The sequence below is a fragment of the Acinonyx jubatus genome, chromosome E2 (genome assembly GCF_027475565.1).
Source record: "Acinonyx jubatus isolate Ajub_Pintada_27869175 chromosome E2, VMU_Ajub_asm_v1.0, whole genome shotgun sequence".
In the NCBI taxonomy this organism is placed as follows: domain Eukaryota; kingdom Metazoa; phylum Chordata; class Mammalia; order Carnivora; family Felidae; genus Acinonyx; species Acinonyx jubatus.
The window spans coordinates 40847374-40872939 of record NC_069396.1 but is presented as its reverse complement, the minus strand read 5'-3'; the positions used below and the strand labels follow the sequence as shown (position 1 = coordinate 40872939).

Here is a 25566-nt window from a genome sequence, read left to right as displayed (position 1 = left end):
AGGACTAGAACTCACGAACTGCGAGATCGTGACCTGAGTTGAAGTCAGACACTTAACTGACTGAGCCACCCAGGTGCCCCTCTCCATAATCATTTTGAATTAGCCATGGTTAACATTTGTGTAACATTCATAAAATACCAGGCAGTTTTGTTCTAAATGACTCAAATATATCAACTCACTCAAACCTAGGTGGTCTGGTTCCAGAATCTGTGCTCTTAATTAACTATGCTATAATACAGGCTAGAACAGAGACTCAAACTTTGGTATCAAAATGAGTTGAGATTGAGTTTCTAACGCTCCAAGGCCATTATGAGGTCTGGCTAGAGGTTTGTAATTTTGCTTTTGAAAGAACTAGCTTTTAAGATTTTTTTTTTTAAATAATCTCTACACCTAGCGTGGGGCTTGAACCCACAACCCCAAGATTAAGAGTTGCATACTACACCAACTGAGCCAGCCAGGCACCCCAAGAACTAGCTTTTTATTTCACGGATTTTCTCTATTGCTTTTATGTTTCAATTTCACGGATTTCTGCTTTTATTATTTTCTTCCTTTTGCTTGTCTCGGGTTTATTTTGCTCTTCTTTTTCTAATTTCTTAAGGTGGGAGCTTAGATTACTGATTTCAGATGTTTCCTCTTTTCTAATGTGATACATTTCTCTTTATTGTTGCTTTAGCTGTATCCTACAAGGTTTGATATGACAAGGTTGCCTTTTGTCACTGAGTTCAGTGTCATCTCAAGGCTTTGAGACCATAGATATTGATGTTCTTTGACCCACAGGTTATTTAGAAGTGTGTTGTTTAGTTTCTAAGTATTAGAATTTTTTTTTTAATCTTTCTGTACTGATTTCTAGTTTGACTCTATTGATTCAATCCATTGGCTCTTCTGCTGTTATTGGGTGTGGTGTTCTATAAATGTTGATTACATCCTGTTCCTGGTGTTAAGTACTATATCCTTAATGATTTTCTGTTTTATCAATTGTTGAAAGAGGGGTGTTGAGGTCCTCAACTTATTTGTGGATTTGTCTAGTTCTCCTTTTGGCTGCCAGTTTTTGCTTCACATATTTTGTAGCTCTACTGTTCAGTGCACACATATTTAGTATTGCTATGTCTTCTTGGTAGATTAACCCTTTTGTTATAATAACCCTTTTGTCCTGGTAATTTTCTCTGCTCTGACACCTACTTTATCTCATATTAATATAGCTACTACTACTTTCTTTTGATTAATGTTTGCATAGTGTTATCTTTCCCAGTTTCTTTTACTTTCAATCTTCTTAATGTTGTGTTTGAAATAAGTTCTTGTGCTTCTTTAACCCACTCTACCGATCTCTGTCTTTAAGTAGTTGTAGTTAGATCATTCATCTTTAATGTAATTATTGATTTGTTAGGTCATACCTGTCATTTTGTTTTCTGTTTGCTCACTGTTTTTCATCTGGTTTTCTTTTTCTTACCTTCCTGTTGGTTACTTGAACATTCTTAGAATTCCATTTTTATTTATTTATAGTATTTTTGGATTTATCTTTTTGTACAAATTTTTTAATGGTCGTTCTGGGTTATTACATTATACATTCATAACTTACCACAGTCTACTGGTGTGGCTATTTTACCAGTTTGAATCAAGTATAGAAACTTTACTTAAATCCCTTTTTTCTTCCCATTTATAACACAATTATCTTAGATATTTCCTCTATATACAATGAGAACCACATTCAACATTATAATTTTTGCTTCAGCCATCAAACATACATTAGAAAACTCAAGAGGAGATGGCAAGTCTGTTTTATTTATTAATAGTTTTACTCTTTTGCCTTTTCTTTGTTCCTGATGTCCCAACATTTCTTCTTTATCATTTCCTGTTTCAAGAACTTCTTTTAGCCATTTTTTAGGGTAGTTCCATGAGCAACAAACTCTTTTCCTTCATCTGAGAATGTTTTCATTTCTCCTCCTTCTGTGAAGGATATTTTTGCTGGGCATAGGATTCTGGGTTAACCATTCTTTTCTTTCAGCACCATTGCTTCTGATGAGAAACCTGCTGTCACTCAACTTAGTTTTCCCCTTTGGATAAGTATTGTTTTTCTCTGCTTTTAAGATTTCTTATTTATTTATTTATTTATTTATTTATTTATTTATTTATTTAATGTTATTTTATCTTATTTTATTTATTTATTTATTTTTATTTTTTTAAAGTAAGCTTCATGCCTAGTGTGGAACCCAATGCTAGGCTTGAACTAATGACTCAGATCAAGACCTGAGCTGAGACCAAGAGTTGGATGCTTAACTGACTCTGCCACTCAGGCACCCCTCTTTATCTTTAGTCTTCAGAAGTTTGATTGTTATGTGTCTTGGCATGTATTTGTTTGGGTTTAGCCTATTTGACATTAGCTCAGCTTCTTGATTCTGTAAGTTTCCATCTTTTATGAAATTTGGGAAATTCTCAAACACCTTCAAAAAGTACTTTTCAAATACTTTTTTTCAGTCTTACACTCGATCTCTCCTTTGGGGATTTTGATTAGAAGAATACTAGAGTTTTTGTTACAGTCCCACAGGAACCTGAGGCTGCTCTTTTTTTTTTTTTCCCACTCTATTTTCTCTTGTTCAAATTAGGTAATTTCTAACCTGTTCTATCTTCAAGTTCACTGGTTCTTTCTTCTTAAAAAATTTTTTTTTAAATGTTTATTTATTTTTAAGAGACAGAGATAGACAGAGCATGAGCAGGGGAGGGGCAGAGAGAGAGACACACACAGAATCTGAAGTAGGCTTTAGGCTCTGAGCTGTCAGCACAGAACCTGATGTGGGGCTCGAATCCACGAGCTATGAGATCATGAACTAAGCCGAAGTCGGGCGCTTAACCAACTGAGCCACCCAAGTGCCCCTCATTGGTTCTTTCTTCTGACCACTCCATTTTGCTGTTGGGCCCATCTACTGAGTTTTTAAATTTTCATTACTGGAGTTTTTCAGCAAAAAAATTTCTTATATGCTCCTTATTTGTATCTTCTGTATGTTGCGAGTTTATATTTTTAATTTGTTTCAAGTGTTTGTATGTGCTCAATGAAAATTTTTTATAATGGCTGCTTTAAATTTCTCGTGAGATAATCCAACTTCTGTGTGTTGGTGTTGAGATCTGGTGATTGTTTCTTTTCACTCAAGAGAGATTTTCCCAGTTCTTAGTATAAGAAGTGATCTTCACTTGCACTGTATTATGTTACTGGACTCTGGATCTTATTTAAGTTTCTGTATCAGGAGGCGTCCTCTGTGCCATGCCAGTGGGGGAAGAAGGATGCAGTCTCATTATTTCCAGATGGGGTTAGATCTAGGTTTTCCACTTGGCCTCTGTTGACTTTTGGGAGACAGGGGAGAGGGGTGTCTCATGGCTGGGAGATAATGAAACTTTAGGCTCCCTACAAGGCTTCTGCTGATACCATCCTGGCTGGGAAGGGAAGGGACGCCTCCATACTGCTTCTCACATGGCCCTTCACTGACACTGTTGGGGGTCGGGGGGAGGGTGAAGGGAGCGAAGGAGGTTTATTACTTTTAAAAAAAATGTTTTTTTCACGTTTATATATTTGAGAGAGAGAGAGAGAGAGAGGGAGCACAAGTTGGGGAGGAACAGAGATAGAAGGAGAGAGAGAGAATCCCAAGCAGTCTCTGCACTGTCAGCACAGAGCTTGATGTGGAGCTTAAACTCACAAACGGTGAGATCATGACCTGAACAGAAATCAAGAGTCAGACGTCCAACCGACCGAGCCACCCAGGTGCCCCAAGGCTTATGGTGGTTAAAACTCTGGCTTCCCTGTTGGTCTTTTCCGACACCATCCTGTCAGGGAGAGGAAGGGATATGTCACTACTACTGGATGAAGGGAAGGGATATCTCACTAACCACTGGATGTGGCCCTCACTGACGCTTCTGGGAGACAGTGAAAGCGCTGCCTCCCCAATAGATTTCTTCTGACATAGCCCCAGCAGGAAGTGAGGACTATCTTGTTACAGCTGGGTGAGGGCAGAAGTCCAGCTTCCCCACTGAACCTCTGCCAATGGAGGTGGGAGTGAAGCTTTTTCCGTGGTGTTTGGCTAAGTACACAATCAATGTCTAAAGGTTTTCTATCTTGCTAAAGATATCCCGCCTCCCCTTTTCTGGTCCTTTGGCTTATCTTGGGACTTCTGATTGAGTCCACTGGGGTTTCCTGGTTGCCGACTTTTCCAGCACCTACTCTGGGATACATGAGGCAAAAGGAAAATCCAAGAAACCCACTGCCACGTTCTTCTTCCAGTCGCCGGGGCTCTAAGCAGCCTGCTTTCTTTTCTTCGCCCCTTAAAATCTTCTCATGTTTCTTTTATATATATTGTCCAGGGCTTTTAGTTGTACTTAGTGGGAGGAATAGAGGGGAGTGCATTTACTCTATCTTGTCTGGAACCACATGGAGTACTTTAAAATTTCTTCTTAGGTAGTGATCATTAATGCGTCTTGTTGTTTTCACAATGGGTTAATAAAACTTTATCAGCCTCCATATTCTTGGGCTTTAATATAAAAAAGTATATGCTTTATAATACCATCTACTGTTCTGCTCTATAGTTTCAAAGCCTATACACATTTCTAAGTGAAACTTGAGCTTTTGATGGTTAGAGAGTTTCTTTCTTTCCATCGACCATGAAAAGATGACACACACTGAAGAGGCTACTCTTTCTTGTCACCACATCAGGCTCTGAATCTGCATTACCTTTTTCTCTCCCAACTATTCTGACTCTCCCATTTGGCATGATTAGAGATCAGTGATTCCAATTTATAAAGACACTGAGGCTGCAAGAAGTTAAACCACTTGCCGAAATTTAAAGAGCTAGTTATTTTCATACTTGATAAAAGCAGCTTGGTTTTGCAACTCAGGATTCTTTCCTTACTAAGCTGCCCCTCCTTAAATTTTCATACTTACAATGACCACCACTAACATTGACACAATTTCAATGATAAAAGTTTAGCAAAGTTTAGAACCAAGTAAGACATAAATTAACTGTTATTCTTTGGTTTTGTGTGTGTGTGCATGCGCACACGTCAAAACTGTGTGAAAACTGTATCTTTTATTCTGTTTTCTAGTTTAAAAGAAAACAGAAAAAGAAACACGTGTTCTTTACAGAAAAATTAAAAAGATTTAAAGGACAAAAGGAATTTAAGAACATCAATCACACAGCTGATTGCTAATGCTTGGATGTATATCTTTCCAGAAACTTTTCTCACTTTCCCTATATGTGTTTTACTTTTAAAAACCAGATAGGGAAAATAAAGGTTATGTAATACTCTGTTGCACTAATATACCATATTTATTTAACAATATTCTATTGCCATTGACTTAGACTGTTTCCAGCTAGGGTTTTCTTATTACGGCACAACTTAAATGGACATGGTTGTTATTTCCTAAGGATAAATCTCTAGAAGTGAAAGTGTCAGGGAAAGGGAAAGCACATTTTTAGGCTTTTCTGTGAAATTACACTACAGAAAAATTTTATGTATTTGTTTTCAAAATAGCTCAACGTATTTATTTTTTATATGAAAATGTACAGAGTTCTTTTGAAAAGTACTTGCTGGAAAGGGAGGAAACGTGGTATTACATACAAAGAGAGAAAGGCAGACCAGCTGGCCTAGGAATGCGGCCCAGGAGGAACAGAGGCACCAGGCACCCCTTCCCTGGAGCCTACAGGTCACCATGACCAAAGTACACAGGTTACAAAACAGGAAAAGCAAATATAAACAGACTCACTTCACTTGTACACGAGGCTTTTGAGGCACGTGGAGCTCTATAACCATGATTTAGTATCACGTATACATACTTTCCACACAGAAACACCGCTTTACCTTTGCTCCACCGACTTGCTTTCCCTCCTGTATTTTACCTTCATAACCTGCCCCCTCACACTCCATCCAAATTCTACTCTTCTCATTTGTGGCCTGGCCCTAGCCTCCCATTTCTGTGGAAGCTTTCTGGCCTGAAAAGAACCTTCTTCTAGACTTCAGCACTCCCTATTACTACAAATCAACATTACAGACATACAGACATCTAGTTGTTCTAGCTGTCTCTATATCTCCCAGGCTGTAGCAACACCCTTGCGGATCGGACAATGTCTTACGTGGGTGGTGACGCCCTGACGTGCCTATCCTGTCCTAGCTGCCTAGGACAACGTCCACTTGCTGGCTGGCTTTAATGTTTCCTAATTCAGATTCAGTCAGTCTCTAAAGACCGTTGGTCTCTCTGGACATGGAATAAATGAACACGACTCTTCTGTATTCAACTCTATTGCTGCCTTAGACTTGGAGAGAATATTTTATTACACTGAGAGAATACTTAGTTGCTGTTACTTTACTAATGATGAACAAATTTTAAAACATACACGATACATTAAAACAAATTTCTGCAGGTGAAAAACACCTTGCAATTAAATAATAGCGGCGCATACCGCCGTCACACATGGTGAGACAAACAACGGCTTCCTTAAAATTGCCGTTTCCTATGTGACCTCTGGCCAGGCAGCAGGGATTCCCACGCTTGTTAAACGTTACTATGAGAATTTTACGAAGTACCACAGAAAGGTGTCGCCTACCCACTGATTTCCTTGGGGGGAAAAGGCAGTATATCATAAGACATTTTACAAGAGCTAGCTTCTATTTTAAAATTTAAGTCATCTCTATAAAGGACAATTGATCGAGACAGAATAAAAGTTAAGCTGGTCAAACAAGGCTGCACAGATTACCCAACTTCAGTTGGCCACAGCAGATTTATACTGTAGCTAAGAAGCAGCTTCAACTTCACGGCTAAGCATGTGCACCTCTGGAGCTCACGCTATGACCTACGGCGCTAAATGACGACTGTCCCCACCGAGAGGAGAAAGCGCGGCTCACCTTCGCTGCCGGCAGCATGTCCAGGGAGTCCAGTGTGAACAGCACTAATGCTTGCATCAGCATCATAAACTGATTAAATTGCCATGTCAGACTAAAGAGAAAAGTTGATACGAAAATGGCAAGAAGTGTCAGCCTCTGTAAAAAGAAAACCTGAGTATAATTTACATGTCTCTAGGAAGAAAAAGCCTTGCAGATAAGTTTTCTCAAAAGCAGCCAATGTCTATATAAACCAAATAGAAAAACCATAAACTGTTGCTCTGAAAACCCTCGCACTTGTTATTTGAGCTCTAACTGTCCTAAAGTGACACTGTGCATGGAAACATTCACATAAGGAACGTGTACACTGTGCACGGAAATATCCACGTAAAGAATATGTACACTGTGCATAGAAACATCCATGCAAGGAACGTGTACACTGTGCACGGAAATAGTTACATAAGGAACGTGTACACCGTGCACAGAAACATCCACGTAAGGAACGTGTACACTGTGCATAGAAACATCCACATAAGGAATGTGTACATTGTGCATAGAAACATCCACATAGGGAACGTGTACCCCACAGTCTTATGGAGGCGCTAATGCTCCAACTCACATCTCGAGAGCAACAGCTTCAGGACTCTTGACAGTTTTGCAGACATTGTGTGTGGGTTTGCTGCAGCTATTTAAGGGCAGATTATGTAGAGTACATTTTTAACATCAGAAAGGAAAACATTTTCTTTGCAAAGTAGGAGAGGGCTCAGGAAGAGGAAACTTCGTTTAACTCAAGTTAAAAACTGGTCACGGAATAAGAACTATTCCCGTGCAGTGCGACACTGTGCATGTCACATCTTTCGAAGTTTCTGAGACAAAACTGGAGAATTAAAAATATATATAAAGTATTATAAAAACTTACCTCAGAAAGAGGCTGTAAGTTTGGTCTCAGGAAATATGTAATTGCCGCTATCTGAATCGCAAAGAATGGCAGAGCCCAATTCTCTCTCAAGGGGATGGTAAACTCAACTCTCGTAGTATCTATCCTGCACAGAGAAAACACAAATGGCCAAAGGAATCATTTTTACTATAATTAGCTGAAAGCTTTCCTAAAGGGAAAGATATAGGACATTAACTATACTTAGATTCTGGTTGTCAGTTCTCGACAGTCATGATATGTCATCATTATCATCCCTGTAATACCAAGTTGCACTGGGAAAATGTAAGGAACCTGTCCCCAGGTATGCAGCTAGCTAAGTGGTGGAACTGGGGTCTAATCCACGGTGGTGATTCCAAACCCCATGCCTAACTGCCTCGCACGTTTATTTCCTTCCAACTTCATGAGTGCAAACTGGCATTGTTTTGCATTCTCCCTCTCCGTGTTTCTCTAGTGCTTAAATCTGAATCTTAAATTTGTCACTGGTAATAATTTTTGAAGGAGCCTCTTGTCTCTCTGGAAGGGAAACCGCCAGAGGGCAAGTACAGTTGAGCTTTCACCTTTGGCTAGCCAGTACCAAAAGCATCCCCACACATACTGGGCACTCAATACATGTCTTTTATTTACTTTAATAGAACAACAAATTTGCCTTTCATTTACTCGTAGCAGGAATAATATGTTAAAATGTTAAGAGGCAGTATACTCTTGGGTGTTTTCATACCCTGCATTTGAATTCTGACCGAGACTTAGCTGGGTGTATGTGTCTATGACTTTATCAGTATATAAAGACACAATTTTTAAGTAATATGTGTGTGTGTGTGTGTGTGTGTGTGTGTGTAAGCTTAACCTTTTAAGCTTTAATTTTCTCATCTCTAAAATGTTAATAGTATCTACCCTATAGGGTTGTTAAAAAAATATAAATAAAGCATTTTGTAAAGTGGTTGGCATACAGTAAGCACTCAATAAGGTTATATTAAAAAGTAATTTGCTTAGGATTATAAAGTAAAATCAATATTAGAACTTGTGCTCAAGTTTTAAGACTCGTACTGAACATTGGTGTTGCTACTGTAGATCAGGAAATTAATCAATACATCTTGACTATGTTTTTTAAAAAGTGCTATTTAGTGCTCTTGTATTTAGAATGATAGATATTAACTAAGTAACATAAGAACTTCCCTGCATCTGAACAGTCCTTTATGCTTTGTTAATTATGAGCGACACACAGCCCTATTAAGGTTAATAGTAAAGATATCATTATACGTCTTTAAGAGATGAGATATGTGGCCGGAGAAATATTGATCACACATCAAACTGTAGTACGACTGGAATTATCATGGTGATTCTCCTGACCTATAATTCAATGTTCTGTTCCTCAGCTGGAAATATACATAAGAAGAACTTTCTACCTTGCTAAAGAAGACAAGTACACAGCACTACGTAAACCAAAGAGAAAATACTCCTACGTAAACAAACGTGGCAGAACAACTTCCTTTGAACTGGAAATGAGGTAACTGTGTTTTAACTTACGTCTTCAAAAGGGAGATGGGAAAACGGATTCCAACTCACCTATTCGTGACATACCAGAAAGCTGCCAGCAGTCCTGACAGCCACGTGCCACTAAGGAGCCAGCTGGTTATGTAAAGGGCTGTGACATAGATCGCCTGCAGTCCAAACAAGGTGTAAATATAAAAATAAACTGGCTCTAAATATTTCTGAAGAAAGGAACAAGAAAAAATATTTGTTACGGAAGCCCTAATCCTTTTCACTGTCACTTAAAAAATATGATAGTAGAGGGGTGCCTGGCTGGCTCGGTCAACAGAGCAATGTGACTTTTTTTTTAAATTTATTTTTTTGATGTTTATTATTTGAGAGAGAGAGAAAGAGAGAGAGAGAGAATATCCCAAGCAGGCTCTGTGATGTCAGCATTGGAGCCTGACGTGGGGCTCAATCACATGAACCGTGAGATCATGACCTGAGCCAAAAGCAAGAACTGGCCACTTAACCGACTGAGCCGCCCAGATGCCCCAGAGCACGTTGACTCTTAATCTCAGGGTCACAAGTTTAACCCCTAAATTGGACGTGGAGCCTACTTAAAAAAAAAAAATTGAAAAAATACATGACACTGGAAATGTAATATTTGGAATCTTGGTGTTAATTACAAGCAATAAACATACATCATTAGTCCTTTTTGTGCAAAAGTGTGTGGGCAGGCAGCCTTTCTTCTCCCCAGCAGAGTAGAAGAGGGAAAGGAGCCCTCGAGGGCTCTGGCTTCATTCTTTAGACAAACTGTACGTTTACCTTTGCCCAGGATTGCCTTATTCACACGAAGTGGTCATTGTGATTTGCTAATTTCCAGTTTTTAAATTTCAAGGATAACTGAGGAGTGACTACACGTTTCTAAATGAAAATATGTACCAATCTCTAGACTGCACACATATATGATAAGCCAGGAAGTATCTATGTAAAAAATACCTTATAAAAACAAGTAAAAAGCAAAGTTCACAACATATCTGGAGAACACTGGGATACTGTTGTTTTTTTACCAAGCCAGCTGAATATCAGAATAACATATGTGAAAGTTTCAACTTAAGATAGCAGATTTTGACTTTCATGTGATATTAACAATTCAGTGTCACAGAACATAACATACCTGTATGGGTAGAACTCTATATAAAATACTGAGAAAAACTTCTTGGTAAATATTCATTCGTTGGAGAAGGTTAATTGTCCTCATAGACTCAGTTTTGTTATCATATATTAAGCCATGAAAACCTAAGGTTGATATTTGAAAGATCAGGAAAAAATAATTATAAATTATCCATTCATTTAAAACCATCCATAGATTCTTTAGTGTGTGCCAGAGAATGTGCTAGGCATTGGGGATATAATAGTAAGCCAAAAACACAGTCCCACCCTCAAAGAGCTTACTGTATATTAGATGGACATTTACATGTTTACACAAACATAGGTAAATTATAATTCTCGTGCATACAATGAAAAAGAAAAGCTCCTATGTTCTGTTATAATAATGTAGGCAAGAGGATTTTATATCCCTGCTCTGTCCTCCTGCCATGAGGCCTACAATACCTCTTTTGGGGGTGTAAGTAGCCTCCCCCGCTTCCCCGGGATAGGTTTGGCCATTTGACTTGCTCTGACCAATGGCATATGTGAGAGGATGTGACATCTTTTAATAAAAGATGATGCATGTTTCCACCAGCAGTGTGGCTATTTCCCTCTGTCATGACAACAGCAGGTTCCAAACGGGGGCTGGATAATAAAAGCAAGAGATAAACCTGTTGTTGCAGAATTCTATGGCTATATCGAGGTCATATACCACTGCAACCAAGCTGAGTAAGTAATAGAAGGCATGAAGAGATCGTTCATAGAAGAAAATATGCATATAGTCCTTACACATATGAAAAGATGCTCAACCTTGCTCCTACTGTAAGTGCAAATTAACACTACACTGAGATACCATTTCTCACCTATCAGCTTGGAAAAAAAATTCAGTCTGACAACAGGGGAACCTGGGTGGCTCAGTCGTTTTAAGCGTCTGACTCTTGATCTCGGCTCAGGTCCTGATCTCATGATTCGAGAGATGGAGCCCTGCACTGGGTCCTGTTTGGGATTCTCTCTCTCCGGCTCTCTCTCCCCCTCCCCGGCACGCTCTTTCTCAAAAAAAAAACTTAAAAAAAGAAGTCTGACGACATACTCAGTGTGGTTCTAAGGAAGTAAGGTCTCTCATACGCTACAGTCGGGAAAACAATTTTAGCACCACCAAGCAAAATTACGTGTGCGTTTACCTTTTGATCTGGCCTAGAAATCAGTCCTAAAGACAGACTGGCAAAAACACAAAAGAACACAGGCCTCAGATCATTCCTGCAGTGCCCTCTTTAAAAGCAAAAGATCAGAAGCAACCAGATGTCCATCAGCAGGAGGTGTTCTGAACTGAACTGTATCCCTCCAAATTTCTGTATTAAGGCCCAATCCCAATGCGTATTTGGATAGGGTCTATAAGGAGGTAATGAAGGTTAAGAGACGTCATAAAGATAGGGCCATAATATGATAGGACTGGTGTCCTCAGAAGAGGAACAGACAAGAGAGAGCTCTTTTGCTTTCTCTGTGCACACATACAGGGGAAAGGCCAAGTGAGGACACGGCAAGAAGGTGGCCATCTACAAGCCAGGAAGAGAGGCTTTACCAGAAACCAACCCTGGCAGTACCTTGATCTTGGACTTCAGCCTTCAGACCTGAGAGAAAATCAATTTGTGTTGTTTAAGCCACCTGGTCTGTCATGGCAGTCTTGCCAGACTAACAGAGGCGTGCTACAGACTGTCTGTGTCCCACCAGAACTCATAAGCTGAAGCCCTAACCCCTAACGTGATGGTATTTGGAGGTGTGGCCTTTGGGAGGTAATTAGGGTTAGACAAGGTCATGACAGTGGGGCCCTCGTGACGGGACTAGTGACCTTGTGGGAAGAGACACCAGAGCTGGCTCTCTGTCTCTGTCTTCCACGTGAGGGTGCAGCGAGAGGTGGCTAACCGCAAGCCAAGAAGAGACTCTTCACCAGAACCAGGATTGGAACTCTAACCTCAGACTTCCTGCTTCCAGAACTCTAGGAAGCTAAATTAGTTTTTTTAAGCCACCCAGTCCATGGTATTTTGTTATGGCAGCCTGAGCAGATGAAGACAAGAAAGCTACCTGAATAAACTATGGTTATCCACACAAACGGAGTACTATGCAATTACAAAAAGAATTAGGAGTATCTTCATGTTGTATTATAGCGTGATCAAGATTTTTGACAAATAAAAAAGCAAAAAAAGGAGAACAGTATATACAGTAATAAAGGAGATATATGAATATATAAAGTATTTGTTTATATTAAAAATACTGAGACTAGGGGAAAAATACTGATAGTAGAAGAATAAAACAAAATCTAAAAAAAATGGTTACTTAAAGAGTGTAGAAGGAAATAAGATGGAAGGGGCGGGGGAGGGGGAAAGGACACCTCCCTGAATGCTCCCTGTTTTACTGTTTGACTTTGGAACCATGTAAAATAAACTTTTTTTAGAAGTATAAAAAACCAAACTAAAATTTTTTTACAAAACATTCCTGGAAAAAACAAAAGAAATATAAAACAAACCTATTAAGTTGGTGGCTTGGTCACACAGAAAGAACTCTTTCCAATGACAGAGGAACGTGAAAAAAAATTGTATATATATACACACACAGACATACACACGTAGTTGGTTTTATCTTAAGGACAAAAAGAACTATGAAGACAGCCTGAATTGTTTTCAGGTAATCATATTAGAAGCAACATAATTACTACTGCACTGAAAGTATTGTTGTGTGTGTGTGTGTGTGTGTGTGTGTGTGTGTGTGTATACACACTGTGTGTATATGCACAGTTGTACACAACAGCTAAATGATAATGTTAATATTGTAAGAAACCAAAATTTTCAACTTAAGAAGAGATACAAATATAAAATCAAAAAAAGTAAAAACCCTGTTATACTAACTTTGAACTGAAAATAACTATATTCCTATTTTCTTCTAGGAAAAAAAATTCACATCTCCTGCCTCTTCTCACTAAAAAGGACTGGAAACAAGGACCAATCTAGTAGTAAAAAGTATCCCTACCATCCATCCAAACTGTGGGCTCTAAATAGCCACTAAAGAGAACCGGGTTCCTTGGAGAAATGGTGGATCCTAGGTCAGGGTGGAGATACACAAAGTGGATAAGAAATATCTTGTCATGCCAAAAAGCGAGGGAGTTTTCAACGACTCCTGGAATCATGTCAAAAAGACAGCAGCCAATCTGAAGGGCATCCCGCTGACCAAAGATTGGACAATTTAAGTAAGAAGAATAATGCAAAAGATCGAAACACATCAAAGATGTTAAAAACCCATGCTTTCTGATGATATATAAAAGGCAAAACCTTTAGCGGATGCAAGAGGGCAACTCATGCTAAAACACAGGAAAGGAGCAATCCAACCTTTTCTTTAGGAACTGAAATTCTGAGTTACCAAACAGTTGATGAGAAATCATTGTTCTCTAGAGATGAATTCCCTCTGATAATGACGGAAGGAATTATAGAATTCAAATATTACTGTCCTTATGAAGTTAACGGCTTTAGGTAATGGTCACCAATGGTGCTAACCCATCAGAGGAAAGGCTAAATGAGAACTTAGTAAGTATTGGATCAGTCTAAACCCTAAAAGAGATGGTGCACATTATGTGCCCCACTGTGGAAGTGGGCACCACGTGTTTGACAGAACCTAGACCTGAGCACGCCTCCAGACCCAACTACCAATTCATAAGAGACACAGGCAACAGAGAATCATGAAATGACACCACGGGGCTCCTGCAATATCCAGAAAGTGAAAAACTATCAGACAAATGAACCTGGGGTTTCAACAAAAAATTACAAGAAAAAAAGATGGAAAGAAACCTACAGATTAAAGGAAACAAGGAGACAGAGCAAATGACTGCAATGTGTGGACTTTATTTGGATCTCAAAAACTGTATTAAAAATCTGCAAGACAATCAGGAAAATGAGAACACTGACTGGGTATTTGATAGTAAGAAATTTCCCAATAACAATTGGGATATCACAAGTGTGATAATGGTAACATGGTAATACTTATGAAAGGGGTTGCCACCCTTTAAAGAAATACACTGATATATTTACAAATGCGGAATATGACGTCTTGGGGTTTTTCCAAAATAATCCAGCCTGAAGATGGCGGGTAGAGAGGAGACAAGATTGGTCATGAGTTGGTAACTGTGGTAGCTGGTGACAGACAGGTGGAAATCCATCAGAGGAGTCTCTCTACCCTTTTATATGTTTGGAATTTTCTAGAAGGAAGATCTTAACAAATGACTTAGACGAAACGAAACAGAGGAACCAATGAGTTTGTGGTGATAGAAAATACTCATATTTACCTTTAAGAGCAACTCTGAACTTTAACACTATTGGTATTTTGACAGTTGGGGACTGATAATTCTTTGTTCTAGGGACATTGTAGGATGTTTAGCAATATCTGTCGCAGTTCCGTCCATTCCAGTAGCACGATCTTCCCAATCTACCCCAGCTGTCACAACCAAAAATGTATCTGCATGTTTCAGATGTCTCCTAGGGACACAACTGACCCTCCATAAGAACCACCACTTTAGAGGATGCTAGAGAAAGCAAATCACAACTTTGAGAACTCACTGACTCATTTTTCTCAGTAGTCACATTCTATTAAGTTGCAGTGAAAACTGAATTAGCAATACTGAGCCCTGTAGGAAATACAGGGTTATGTTCTTATGAGCCTCTGGTCATCAAGTGATCGACATATCACCTTGATTTACGTGTTTCTGTTTAAAGACGTGTTCTTTAACGTATACTAGCAATTCATTAACATTGAACACATGGCCAACAGTATCTAACTCATAACTGAACAAAGCTTATCTGACAAACGTGTTTTCTCAGTGTGCCTTCTTCACAGCCTGCTTGCACTCAGGAACTCCAGACAGTGATTTAGCACTACGCTGGGGGCCATTTTAAACCACAAAATCACCAACAAAAAGCACAAAAATGCAAAAAACATGGCCCCAGGTGGACTGTGAACAGGACGCTGTAGTATGAGAGCTGAACACAACAGCAGGGCTCCACCTTGTTGGACCTCAGCTGGGAACGTGCCCATCAGGTGATGAAAATTTTTCGCTGCTCTGCACAAGCCTGCAAATGACTGCAAAAGCACCACAAATACTGATTCTGGGGTCACAAATACGTGTTAGTGCGTGAGTTTGGAAATATGGACTCTATGAATAACGAAGATCAACTGTATGGGGAAAGAAAATCAGCACTTAGCCTGCCTTTTTGTATAAACCGTACCTCAGGGTCACCAAATAGTTGATGAGGAAGAGGTTTCTTAAGTAACAGAGTTCCAGCTAACAAATACAAGAGGAATGCAGAATGTCACTTTTGTTAACTCCTGAAATAGTGGGTATAGGCAGTGAGCATCAGTGGCTGCTAACACCACTCAGTGAAAGGCTGATGGGTAATTAGCTTTATTGCATAGGAACCAACTGGTTATATTTATGGCACAAAAAGAAAGATAACATTTCATGTCTCCCACTGTAATAAAATTAGGAGAAGTACAAAACATCACCTGTGAAGAATTCTTGCCAAAAATCTATCTGAATCCAAGTAAAACCTAGCAAATGTCCAAATATGCATTTGGAGCACATCTGTCAGGTGGAGCATACCAAACACAGATTAAGTAGGAGAGATCCTTTTTGGGGTTCTATTAGATGGAGTATAGGTAACGGGTATGGGCTCTAAACCACTTGCAAACAGTGAAAATGTGGGAAAAGGCAACTGCAAGGTAAGGGACTGAATGGGAACACTGGAGACAAGGACAACTGTAATTTTTGTCTGCATTACCAAAACGCTTCCTGTTTTTAGACACTACTCCTTCACCTGCGAAGACTTTTTCCAAAATGATCGGGAGAAAAACCAGCAGCAAAACCAGGAAATCAGAAACAGATGAATTCAGAGATGGAGTAGAGCTGAGGAGAGGAGAGTTACGTTAAGTAGGCATATAACTGCTTCCAGAGCCAAACACTGATGATGTTGGCAGGGAAAAACTACTCAAGTTCACAGAAAAGCTACACAAGTTCTATAAAGCATTCTAAATGCTTTAGTGCAAAAGTATGTTTGGCGGAAATAGCGGAAGGGGTGAAGCAGATCCCACTAAAGTCATCAGCTGTAATTACCTTGCATGAGGGTCGGAGCCTGCAGCATTTGCTTGTAGTAGGAGTAATACAGTCCACATTCTGTTCTGAATGAGATCTCTCGCTCCACTTCCTGAAATAAAGTGAGGTCTACTGGGTTTACATGACCTAGTTTGTTTTTTTAAATCTATCGTCACTGTAGAAACGGGATCCAGTACTACAACTTAAAAGGAAAACAAACAAACAAACATACAAAACCTCTCAAAATATAATCTTAAGAAATTTTGGCAAACAAGAACAATAGAAGGCTGATGATTGTTGAAGCTGGGCATGTATTACAGGAGTTTATTATACAATTCTCTCTGCCTTTGTGGATGTTTAAATTTTCCATAACAAACCATTAAAAATTTTTTTTAACATTTATTTATTTTTCAGAGACAGAGCACAAGTGGCGGAGGGGCAGAGAGAGGGAGACTCAGAATCTGAAGCAGGCTCCAGGCTCTGAGCTGTTAGCACAGAGCCCCACGCGGGGCTTGAACTCACAAACCGTGAGACCACGACCTGAGCTGAAGTCAGATGCTTAACCGACGGAGCCACCCAGGTACCCCCATAACAAACCATTTTAAAACATGGAGACAACTGATTCCATCTGCACTGATGTTTCAGAGTTAAGGTTTTTCTTTTATTTCACACAAATTAAAACTTAAAACAAAACAAAACAAAACCATACCACCAATTCTTATTTAATATTAGAATCAAAATAGGGACAGTATAAAAAAATCTCCCAAGTGAAAAGAACTATAATTGCGTTAGACACCTACCTAAAAGCTAACAGTATTATGTAAGATTAATAATTTTCTTTTTATTCTAAGAACATAAGGTACTCTTAGTAAAATGAGACAGACCTTTTACATGTGAATTTCAGTTTGACAAATATAACCTTGGTGGAAAGACACTCTTGTAGGGAAACAGATACAAGAAATATTCAGTTTTGTAAAACTGAAAATTTAAAGTGATACCTATTAGTCAATTTGGTTGTAAGGTGCCATCAAGAAATTTAAAATTTAAATTAACAAAATACGGAGGCAACTGGTAAGGAGGATGGGGAAGACATTCTGGACTAGTCATATTACTATTCTTAGATACTGTAGTTCATATATGTAAAAAACAGTGTAAGTGAATGAAAATTACAACTTATGTCATTATAGATTCTCTTACACCAACGTTCAAAGAGCCAGGTCCTGCAATCTGGCACACACTGTCTGAAATGTATTTCCATCTATGTGCTTCCTACTGCAACAGATCCCTATTCCACAAACCCAATTTTATTGGGGGAAGATGATAAACACGAAACATGGTATGTTCTAGAGGATAAGCTGCTTCTAATACATCTTTGTTTTCCCCTATCTCTAACTATTTTTCAAATCATAATAAACATCTCATGAAAAGAGCCACCCAAGCTATTTATCTTCAGACCTGAAATTATTTAATGTACTCCTTCTACCCTTTAAATATTTCTCCTATCCTTAAAAAATATATAAATTGATTCATGAATAAAGCATTGAATAAGTACTCAGTTATCCGAGTATAAATGTCCAATTATTGACCTTCAGAAACAAACTTATGTTTTATCATTGTTAACCCTTCTTTAAAAAAACAAGAGGAGGGGCGCCTGGGTGGCTCAGTCGGTTGAGCGTCCGACTTCGGCTCAGGTCATGATGTCGCGGTAGTTCGAGCCCCACGTCAGGCTGTGTGCTGACAGCTCAGAGCCTGGAGCCTGCTTCGAATTCTGTGTCTCCCTCTCTTCCCACCCCTCCCCCCACTCATGCTGTCTCTCTCTCTCTCTCTCAAAAATAAATAAACATTAAAAAAATAAAAAAATAAAAAACAAGAGGAGGGTGGAGTAGCAAACCTTATTTACTGGGCTTCCTTCTGTAGAAAACAAATTTATCTTGGGGAAATCAAACATGGAAAACAAGGACCAGGCGGGTTCTGAAATTCACTTTCATTGGCACCCTCGCTTTATAAAAAGGACAATATGTGATGGAGCTCTTTTAGCTTCTGCATTTGCTACTGATTTGTGTTGTTATCTTTCATAGCAGTAAAGGCGATTCTTAGCAGTCATGTTAATCTGTTCATCTTTAATTCTTGAGAAAAACTGCTCTATTGCTTTTCATAACACAAAACTAAACTGGTATCGCCTGTTTCTACAATGTTCACACTCCTACTAGGTCAAGTAGCCATAGAGGCTGTGAATTGATGTTAACTGAGCAAATGTTAGCTTTTGTTCATGCATATCAGGGAAAAAACCCACAAAGTTTAACTACATTCAGTTTCTTCTCTCCAGCTGCCTTTCAGTGTTCAAAGCACGGCTGTCTTCAATGGAATACTCTTAACGTCAAACCTACATCCCCAAATCAAACTGGAGAGCAGATCAATCACTCACGTGGAGGGGGCTTTATATGCAACATGGCTCAAGAATACAGGAAGAGTGACTTCATAAAGATGGAAAAACAGAAAAAACCCACCACTCCAGGTACAAAGGTAGAAAGCTTTTGTGCCCCACCCCTCTCTTTAATACACCCAGAAAGCGTAAGGAACAGAGGGGGTCCTAATTAGTAAAAAAGCATTCACACATGATTAATTGGCAATCTTGGCACCAGCTGTATGGAACCAAATGCTATACTTCATGAGACAGATACTTGCAAGCTTTACATCTGCTTCATGCTAAGAGAACATCTGCTTTACTCATTCAAACACTTTTCCAGTTTTACAGCAATTTACACTTTGCCTGGTGGACTGTGCCAATGAAAATGTACACCAATAGAAGTTACCCTCTAAAGAATGCAACATGAACAAATACTTCATATTTTCATTTCCATCAGTTCCACAGGGAAAGTGATGTCGGGAGAATGAAAACATTTCTTCTGGAGATAATGACAGAAAGAAACAGACAAAAGCGGTGTTATTTTTAAGGAGCTGTACAACGAAAACCATTTAATAGTAGTTTATATAGTAATTTGACAAAAATACTAAAAGGAAAAAGCATTAAAACAATGACTGCTCACAGTGAGTGATCTGGGTCCCCTAGAAACACACAAAATGTAACAGCGCCTTTTAGGCAAATGACACCACATCTGCCAAAGGAAACCTCCCGTTAGTTTTTAAGACTCTTCATGTAAATAACTTTTGTTTACAAAAACTGTGTCCAAACTGAGTAGGCTGCTGGTGGTGGGGAAGCCACGGAAAGACTAACTTTACGAATGCAGTCTGTTTCAGGAGCAGGTAACAAATCATCTCACCAAGAAACAGTAGCTCACGATAAGACAGCTGTTCTTGAAGTCTCGTATGGGAACCAAGCCCTTAGCAGACATTCTTAAGGCATGTACTCTGTTCATTGTCTGGTGAGCCCCCTGTCCATCTGTCAGAGTGGAATGATCTTGCCCTAGGGCTGAGAGCTTCGTGTGGGGGCAGGCTGGGGACAGGCTGGGCTACTGCTGACAGCACACCCCCCTGCACCCCCGGCACCCACCGGGCTCACACAGAAGCATCCACCACTCTTGGTACCACTGGACTTACCACTTGGCTAGTTAACTCTACATATTCTAGAGAGTCCTTGCTGAGTGAGAGTATTCAGTGGGAAGATATGCAAATTCTGTAACATCAAATGAATATGAGAATAACAGTGGAAAATATTAGCATAAGAAAAGACTGAAAAAAACTGGTAAAAATTGAGTGACATGAGGGGTTTTTTAGCTAAATGAGAATTATTTTTCCTTATCACTGAACATTTCTTTGCTGGGGAAACAAAGGTACAAAACTTTAGTCCTCGACCCCAAGGGGTTTAGGTTTCAATGAGAAAGAATAATGCATTTTTGTAAGGAAAATGACTATTGAAGGAAAGGTATCAATTAGAAGGGATGAAGAGCCTTTTGCCTGCACTATTTTTTTTAAATGTTTAAGAGAGAAAGAGCGAGCACACACACGAGGGAGAGAGTCAGAGAAAGAGGGAGAGAATCCCAAGCAGGCTCCGTGCTGTCATTGCAGAGCCTGATGTGGGGTTCCTTCCCACAAACAATGAGATCATGACCTGAGCTGAAATCAAGAGTAGAACGCCCAACTGACAGGGCCACCCAGGTGCCCCTGCCTGAACTATTAAACCAGCTCCCACTGGATTCTGGATTTCTAATTGGTCTCTTTTTCCTCTATCTTCCTCATTCATTCATTCATTCATTCATTCATTCATTCAACAAACAGCTACTGACCAAAAAGTGACAAGCGTTCTCTTGCTGAGATTCAGCAGGGAACAAAGGAGACGCAAATCTTTGTCTTCATGGAATTTATGATCTAGAACAGAGGGAGAACAAATAAACGTGTAAAATATAAAAAGCAGAAGAGGGGGATGGCGAGGGGTCGGGTGTTGTGATCTTGCAGTTGGGTGGGGAAGGCTGCACCGATGAAGTGACTACTGAACAGAGATCTGAAGAGGTGGGGCAGTGAGCCATGTGGAGGAGAGCCTGTGGGTCGCACAGGACAGCTCATGTACACCTTGAAGAACAATGAGGAAGGCAGTGTGGTTTGAGGTGGAGGGACCAAGGAAGGTCGGGGGCGGTAAGGCAGAGTGGTGTGAAATAACATGGGGCTGGACACCCAGTCCTGCTAGCTAATTAGGACTCCAGGCTTGTACTCTGAGCTAGGTGTGTGCGTGGGGAGGTGAAGGAGGTCAGGAGTGTGGTTTCAGACCTGATGAGCTGGACTGTGAAGGGCTCTGAGCTGCTGTAATAATCCCGGTGGGGATATGGGTTGTGAGAGGTGATCACATTCTACACATTGTTAAAGGGAAACGGACAGGGCTTCACTTGAGAGAACCAGGACTGTTCAAGGGCAGGAGCCCCGAGCCACCGGAGGACGAAGCTGCAATGTACAGAGATGGAGGTGTCAGGAGAAACACCTGAGGGCAGGTACAGTCAGGCGTTTGATGTGGACTTGTTAAGTTCGAAATGCCTGTTGGACATCCCAACTCAGGTGGTCAAGCAGGCGGCTGTATATACAAGTCTGGAGTTCAGGGGAAGGTATGAGCAGGGGACAGACATTCGGGGGCCATGAGCGTAGAGATGGTATTTAAAGCTATAGGTAAGATTGTTCTTAGAAATGACAAATGGACAGAAAAGTACAGAGATGAGCCCTGGATTCTCTGCCAACAAGAGGTCAGAAGGCTGAGGGGTAGCCTGTGAAGGAGCCAAAGAACCACCCAGAGAGGGAGGAGTAAATCCAGGAGAACCTGCGTCCTGGAGTCCAGGAAAAATGAGGACTGAGACATGACCACTAAACTGAACACCAGGAACTTTTAGAGAGCAGTGCCATGGCTGAAGCCTGCCTGGGGTGGGCTCAAGATAGAGATTAAGAAGAGAGGAAGAGAGACTGTGGGACTGCACACTTTCTGGGTGTGTTTGGGTGTTAAGGTGAGCAGAACAACAGACAGTAGTAGCTGAAAGAGAAGATGGGGACAGAAGAGCCTTCCCGACCCCAGGACGGGAGAAGGCAGGGGAGACTCAACTGCCAGAGGGATGTAACTTGGCCGAAGGCAGGGGAGCAGATGCCACCCACAGGGTGACAAGTCGGTGCACACGGGCACAGATCCAGGCAGATGTGGGGCTGAAGCACGTGGGAGGTCTCTTCAGCTTGCTCCTCCTTCCTCAGTCGACAGGGTTCCCGAAATGCTACCTCCAATGCACCTTGACTTACTGAGTATCTTAAGCTGAAGGAATGTGAGAAATGGCAGGTGCAGGAAGGCTCTCTGCCTCTCCCTGGTCCCCTGAAGCAGGTCCTAAGACTGTCTTGTGAAAGGTGCACTCCCTCTACCCGGAGGAAAAGAAATCCTTATCTCCGAAGGTGGAGGGGCATGGAGAGGAATCTGAACAAACAGGCTTTGCTAACTAAGTTCAGCCCCTTTTCTTCCTATGATATTTTCCACGTTCTACTCTTTGTCAAATCTAGTATTAAAACGCTCAGGTTTAACCATTTCCTCACATCTTCATTTCCTTATGAAGGTTCTAGTGTCACGTAAAACTTGTCTTAAGTAAATTTGTACGCTTTTCTCTTGTTAATCTGTCTTTTGTCAGTTCACCTGACAGAACCCCAGCCAGAGGACGCAGGAGGGCAGTGGGTTCCCCTCCACAGTGAAACAGGAAGCAATGTAACCCTGGGGAAGGTCTGGGGGGAAAAGGAGGGAACAACAGGTTAGAACGGTCGTCTAGGAGAGCTGGGGGGTTAATGGACAAAGGAAGTGTAACAGGACTGCCAGGCAGCACTTTTAAAAACTGACAAATTTGGGGGCGCCTGGGTGGCTCAGTCGGTTGAGCATCCGACTTCAGCTCAGGTCATGATCTTGCGGTCCACGAGTTCAAGCCCCACGTCGGGCTCTATGTGGACAGCTCAGAGCCCACAGCCTGCTTTGGATTCTGTCTCCCTCTCTCTCTGCCCCTTCCCTGCTCATGCTCTGTCTCTGTCTCAAGAATAAATAAAAGCATTAAATTTTTTTTTTAATCTGACAAGTTTTAAAATAAAATATTTTGGTTTCTGTATATTTAAATGTGTATTTAGTCCCTGCTACTGAGTTTTCTTATTGCTTGTAATAATTTTTCAGATTCTCTTGTGGTTTCCAGGTATATAATGACATGACCTACAAGTAATTTTACCTCCTCCTTTCCAATTTTTATACTTTTTACTTCTCCTGTTTATATTGCTGGTACCTCCAAAGCAATGTTAAACAATAGTACTAACAGACAGCTTTGGCTTGGGATATGCCTCTAGCCACATGCGCCTACTTAAATTTAATTAAAACTAAAAATTCAGTTTCTCAGTTTTTGAACACAAATGGCTAACGGCTAGAGTGTTAGTAATACAGCATGAAGAACTTTTCATCATCACAGAAAGTTCTGCTAGATAGATAGCACTGTTCTAGTGTTTCCCTAATGGGGAAGGTCTTAGCATCTGGTCTGAAATGTATTCATGCTATATTAAAAAAAAAGGATGCATCTATTTTTTTAAGTTTTACCAAGACAGAATTCACACACCATACAATTCACCCATTTAAAGTGTACAATTCAATGGCTTTTACTGTACTCACAAAGTTATACGTGCATCACTACAATCAATTTTAGACCATTTCATTACCCCTAAAAAGAATCACCACTCGGAGTCATCACCCTACAAATCCCCCATGCTTTGTAGCACTGGGCAACACTAATCTACTTTCTATCTCTTTAGGTTGGCTTCTCCGGGACAGTCCGTAAAATGAAATGATACAATATGTGGTCCTCTGGGCCTGATTTCATTCGTTCGGCATGTTTTCAAGGCTCCTCTAATGCTGCGGCATGTATCACTCATTGCAAAATCGCCAAATAATATTCCATTGTATGGATGTAGCACATTTTACTTACCCATTCCTCCCTTAGTGGACACTGAGGTTGTTTCCTCTTTGGGCCATTATGAAAAACGCTGCTATGAGTATTCATGTACAAGTTTTTGTGTGGGTATGTTTTCCTTTTTCTTGGGTATTTCCTTAGGAATGGGACGGCTAAGATTATTTGAGAACTGTTTCACTGTTTGAGGGTTGCTAGACTGCTTACCAAAGTGGTTGCATCATTTTACATTCCAATCAGCACTGTAAAACATTCCAATTTCTCCACATCCTTGTCAACACTTGTTATTACATGTCTTCTTATTACGGCCCTGCCAGTGGATGTGAAGTGTTATCTCATTGTGGGTTTGAGTAGAACTTCCTGACAGGCTAATGATGTTGAGCATCTTTTTTGCATGTGCTTTTTTAGCCATTTGTATATCATCTTTTGAAAAATGTCTATTCAAGTCCTTTTTTCATAAAAAAAAAAATTGGGCTGTGTTTTTATTATTGAATTGTTATAGTTCTCTCTATATTCCAGATTCAGATCCCTTATCAGGCATATGATCTGTAAATATTTTCTCCCTGAGTGGTGTCTTTTCGTTTTGATTGTATGCTTTGGGGCACAAAACTTTCTAATGCTGAAGAAGTCCAATGTAACTATTTTTCCTTTCCTTTAGTCACTTGTGCTTTTGGTGTATCTAGGATGGCCGAGCCTAACCCAAAGCCATGATGACTTATTCATGTTTTCTTTGCATTTTACTTTTTTAAATATAATTTACCATCAAATTGGCCAACATACAGGGTGTACAGTGTGCTCTTAGAAGCTTCAGAGTTACATTTAGGTCTCTGACCCACTTTGAGTTAATCTGTGTGTGTGTACGAGGAAGGGGTCCAATTTCCTTATTTTACACATGAATATCCATTTGTCCTCAGATCACTTGTTGCAAAGACTATTCTTTCTTCATTTAATTGTCTTGGCATCTTTGTTGAAAATCAATTGGTCATAAATGTAATGGTTTATTTCTGGACTCTCAATGCTATTTCGTCTACCCTAATGCCAGTCCCACACTGTCTTGATTATTGTTGTGAGTCTTCTAACTTTTTTTTTTTTTTTCAAAACTGCTTTGGCTATTCTGGGTCCTTTCAGTTTCCATATAAATGTTAGGGTCAGCTTGTCAATTTCTGCAAAAAGATCCCATTTTGAGAGGGATCTGTCAAATCTGTACACCAACTTGGGGCGTATTGCTATCTTAACAATCTTGTCTTCCAATTCATGAACATGGTTTAAATTTTATACTTCTTTTGTTCAATTTATTCCTAAGTATCTTATTATCTTGTTGCTAAAAGAAACTCTTGTTAATTTAATTTTGGTTCGCGCATTGCTACTGTATAAAAATACAATTAGCTTTTGTGTATTGATCTTGTATCCTGCAACCTGGATAAACTCATTTATTAGTTCTAATAGTTTTTTTTAGTGGGTTCTATATAGAAGATCATGTTTTCTACGGAGCCAGTTTTACTTCTTCCTTTCCAATTTGGAGGTCTTTTGTTTCATTTTCTTGCCCGATTTCCCTGATTAGGGCCTCTAGTATAGTGCTGAATAGAAACGGCTAGAGCAGACATTCTTGTCTTGTTCCTAATCTT

General features: G+C 40.0%; 1 protein-coding gene across 4 annotated transcripts in view; it reads right to left on the bottom strand.

Moving 5' to 3' along the window:
- DPY19L3 (dpy-19 like C-mannosyltransferase 3) overlaps nt 1-25566 on the bottom strand; it is a 76824-nt gene that overhangs the window by 33361 nt on the left and 17897 nt on the right. For 2 of the 4 annotated variants that reach the window (XM_027044892.2, XM_027044895.2), the window contains exons 4-8: nt 16560-16650; nt 10440-10561; nt 9356-9501; nt 7775-7898; nt 6880-7014 (exon numbers count right to left, since the gene is read on the bottom strand). In XM_027044892.2, the coding sequence (XP_026900693.1) occupies nt 6880-7014; nt 7775-7898; nt 9356-9501; nt 10440-10561; nt 16560-16650 (618 nt within the window). Of the gene's footprint in view, nt 1-6879; nt 7015-7774; nt 7899-9355; nt 9502-10439; nt 10562-16263; nt 16353-16559; nt 16651-25566 lie in introns of all 4 variants that reach the window. The other 2 variants (XM_053211121.1, XM_053211122.1) reach the window with 2 other exon arrangements.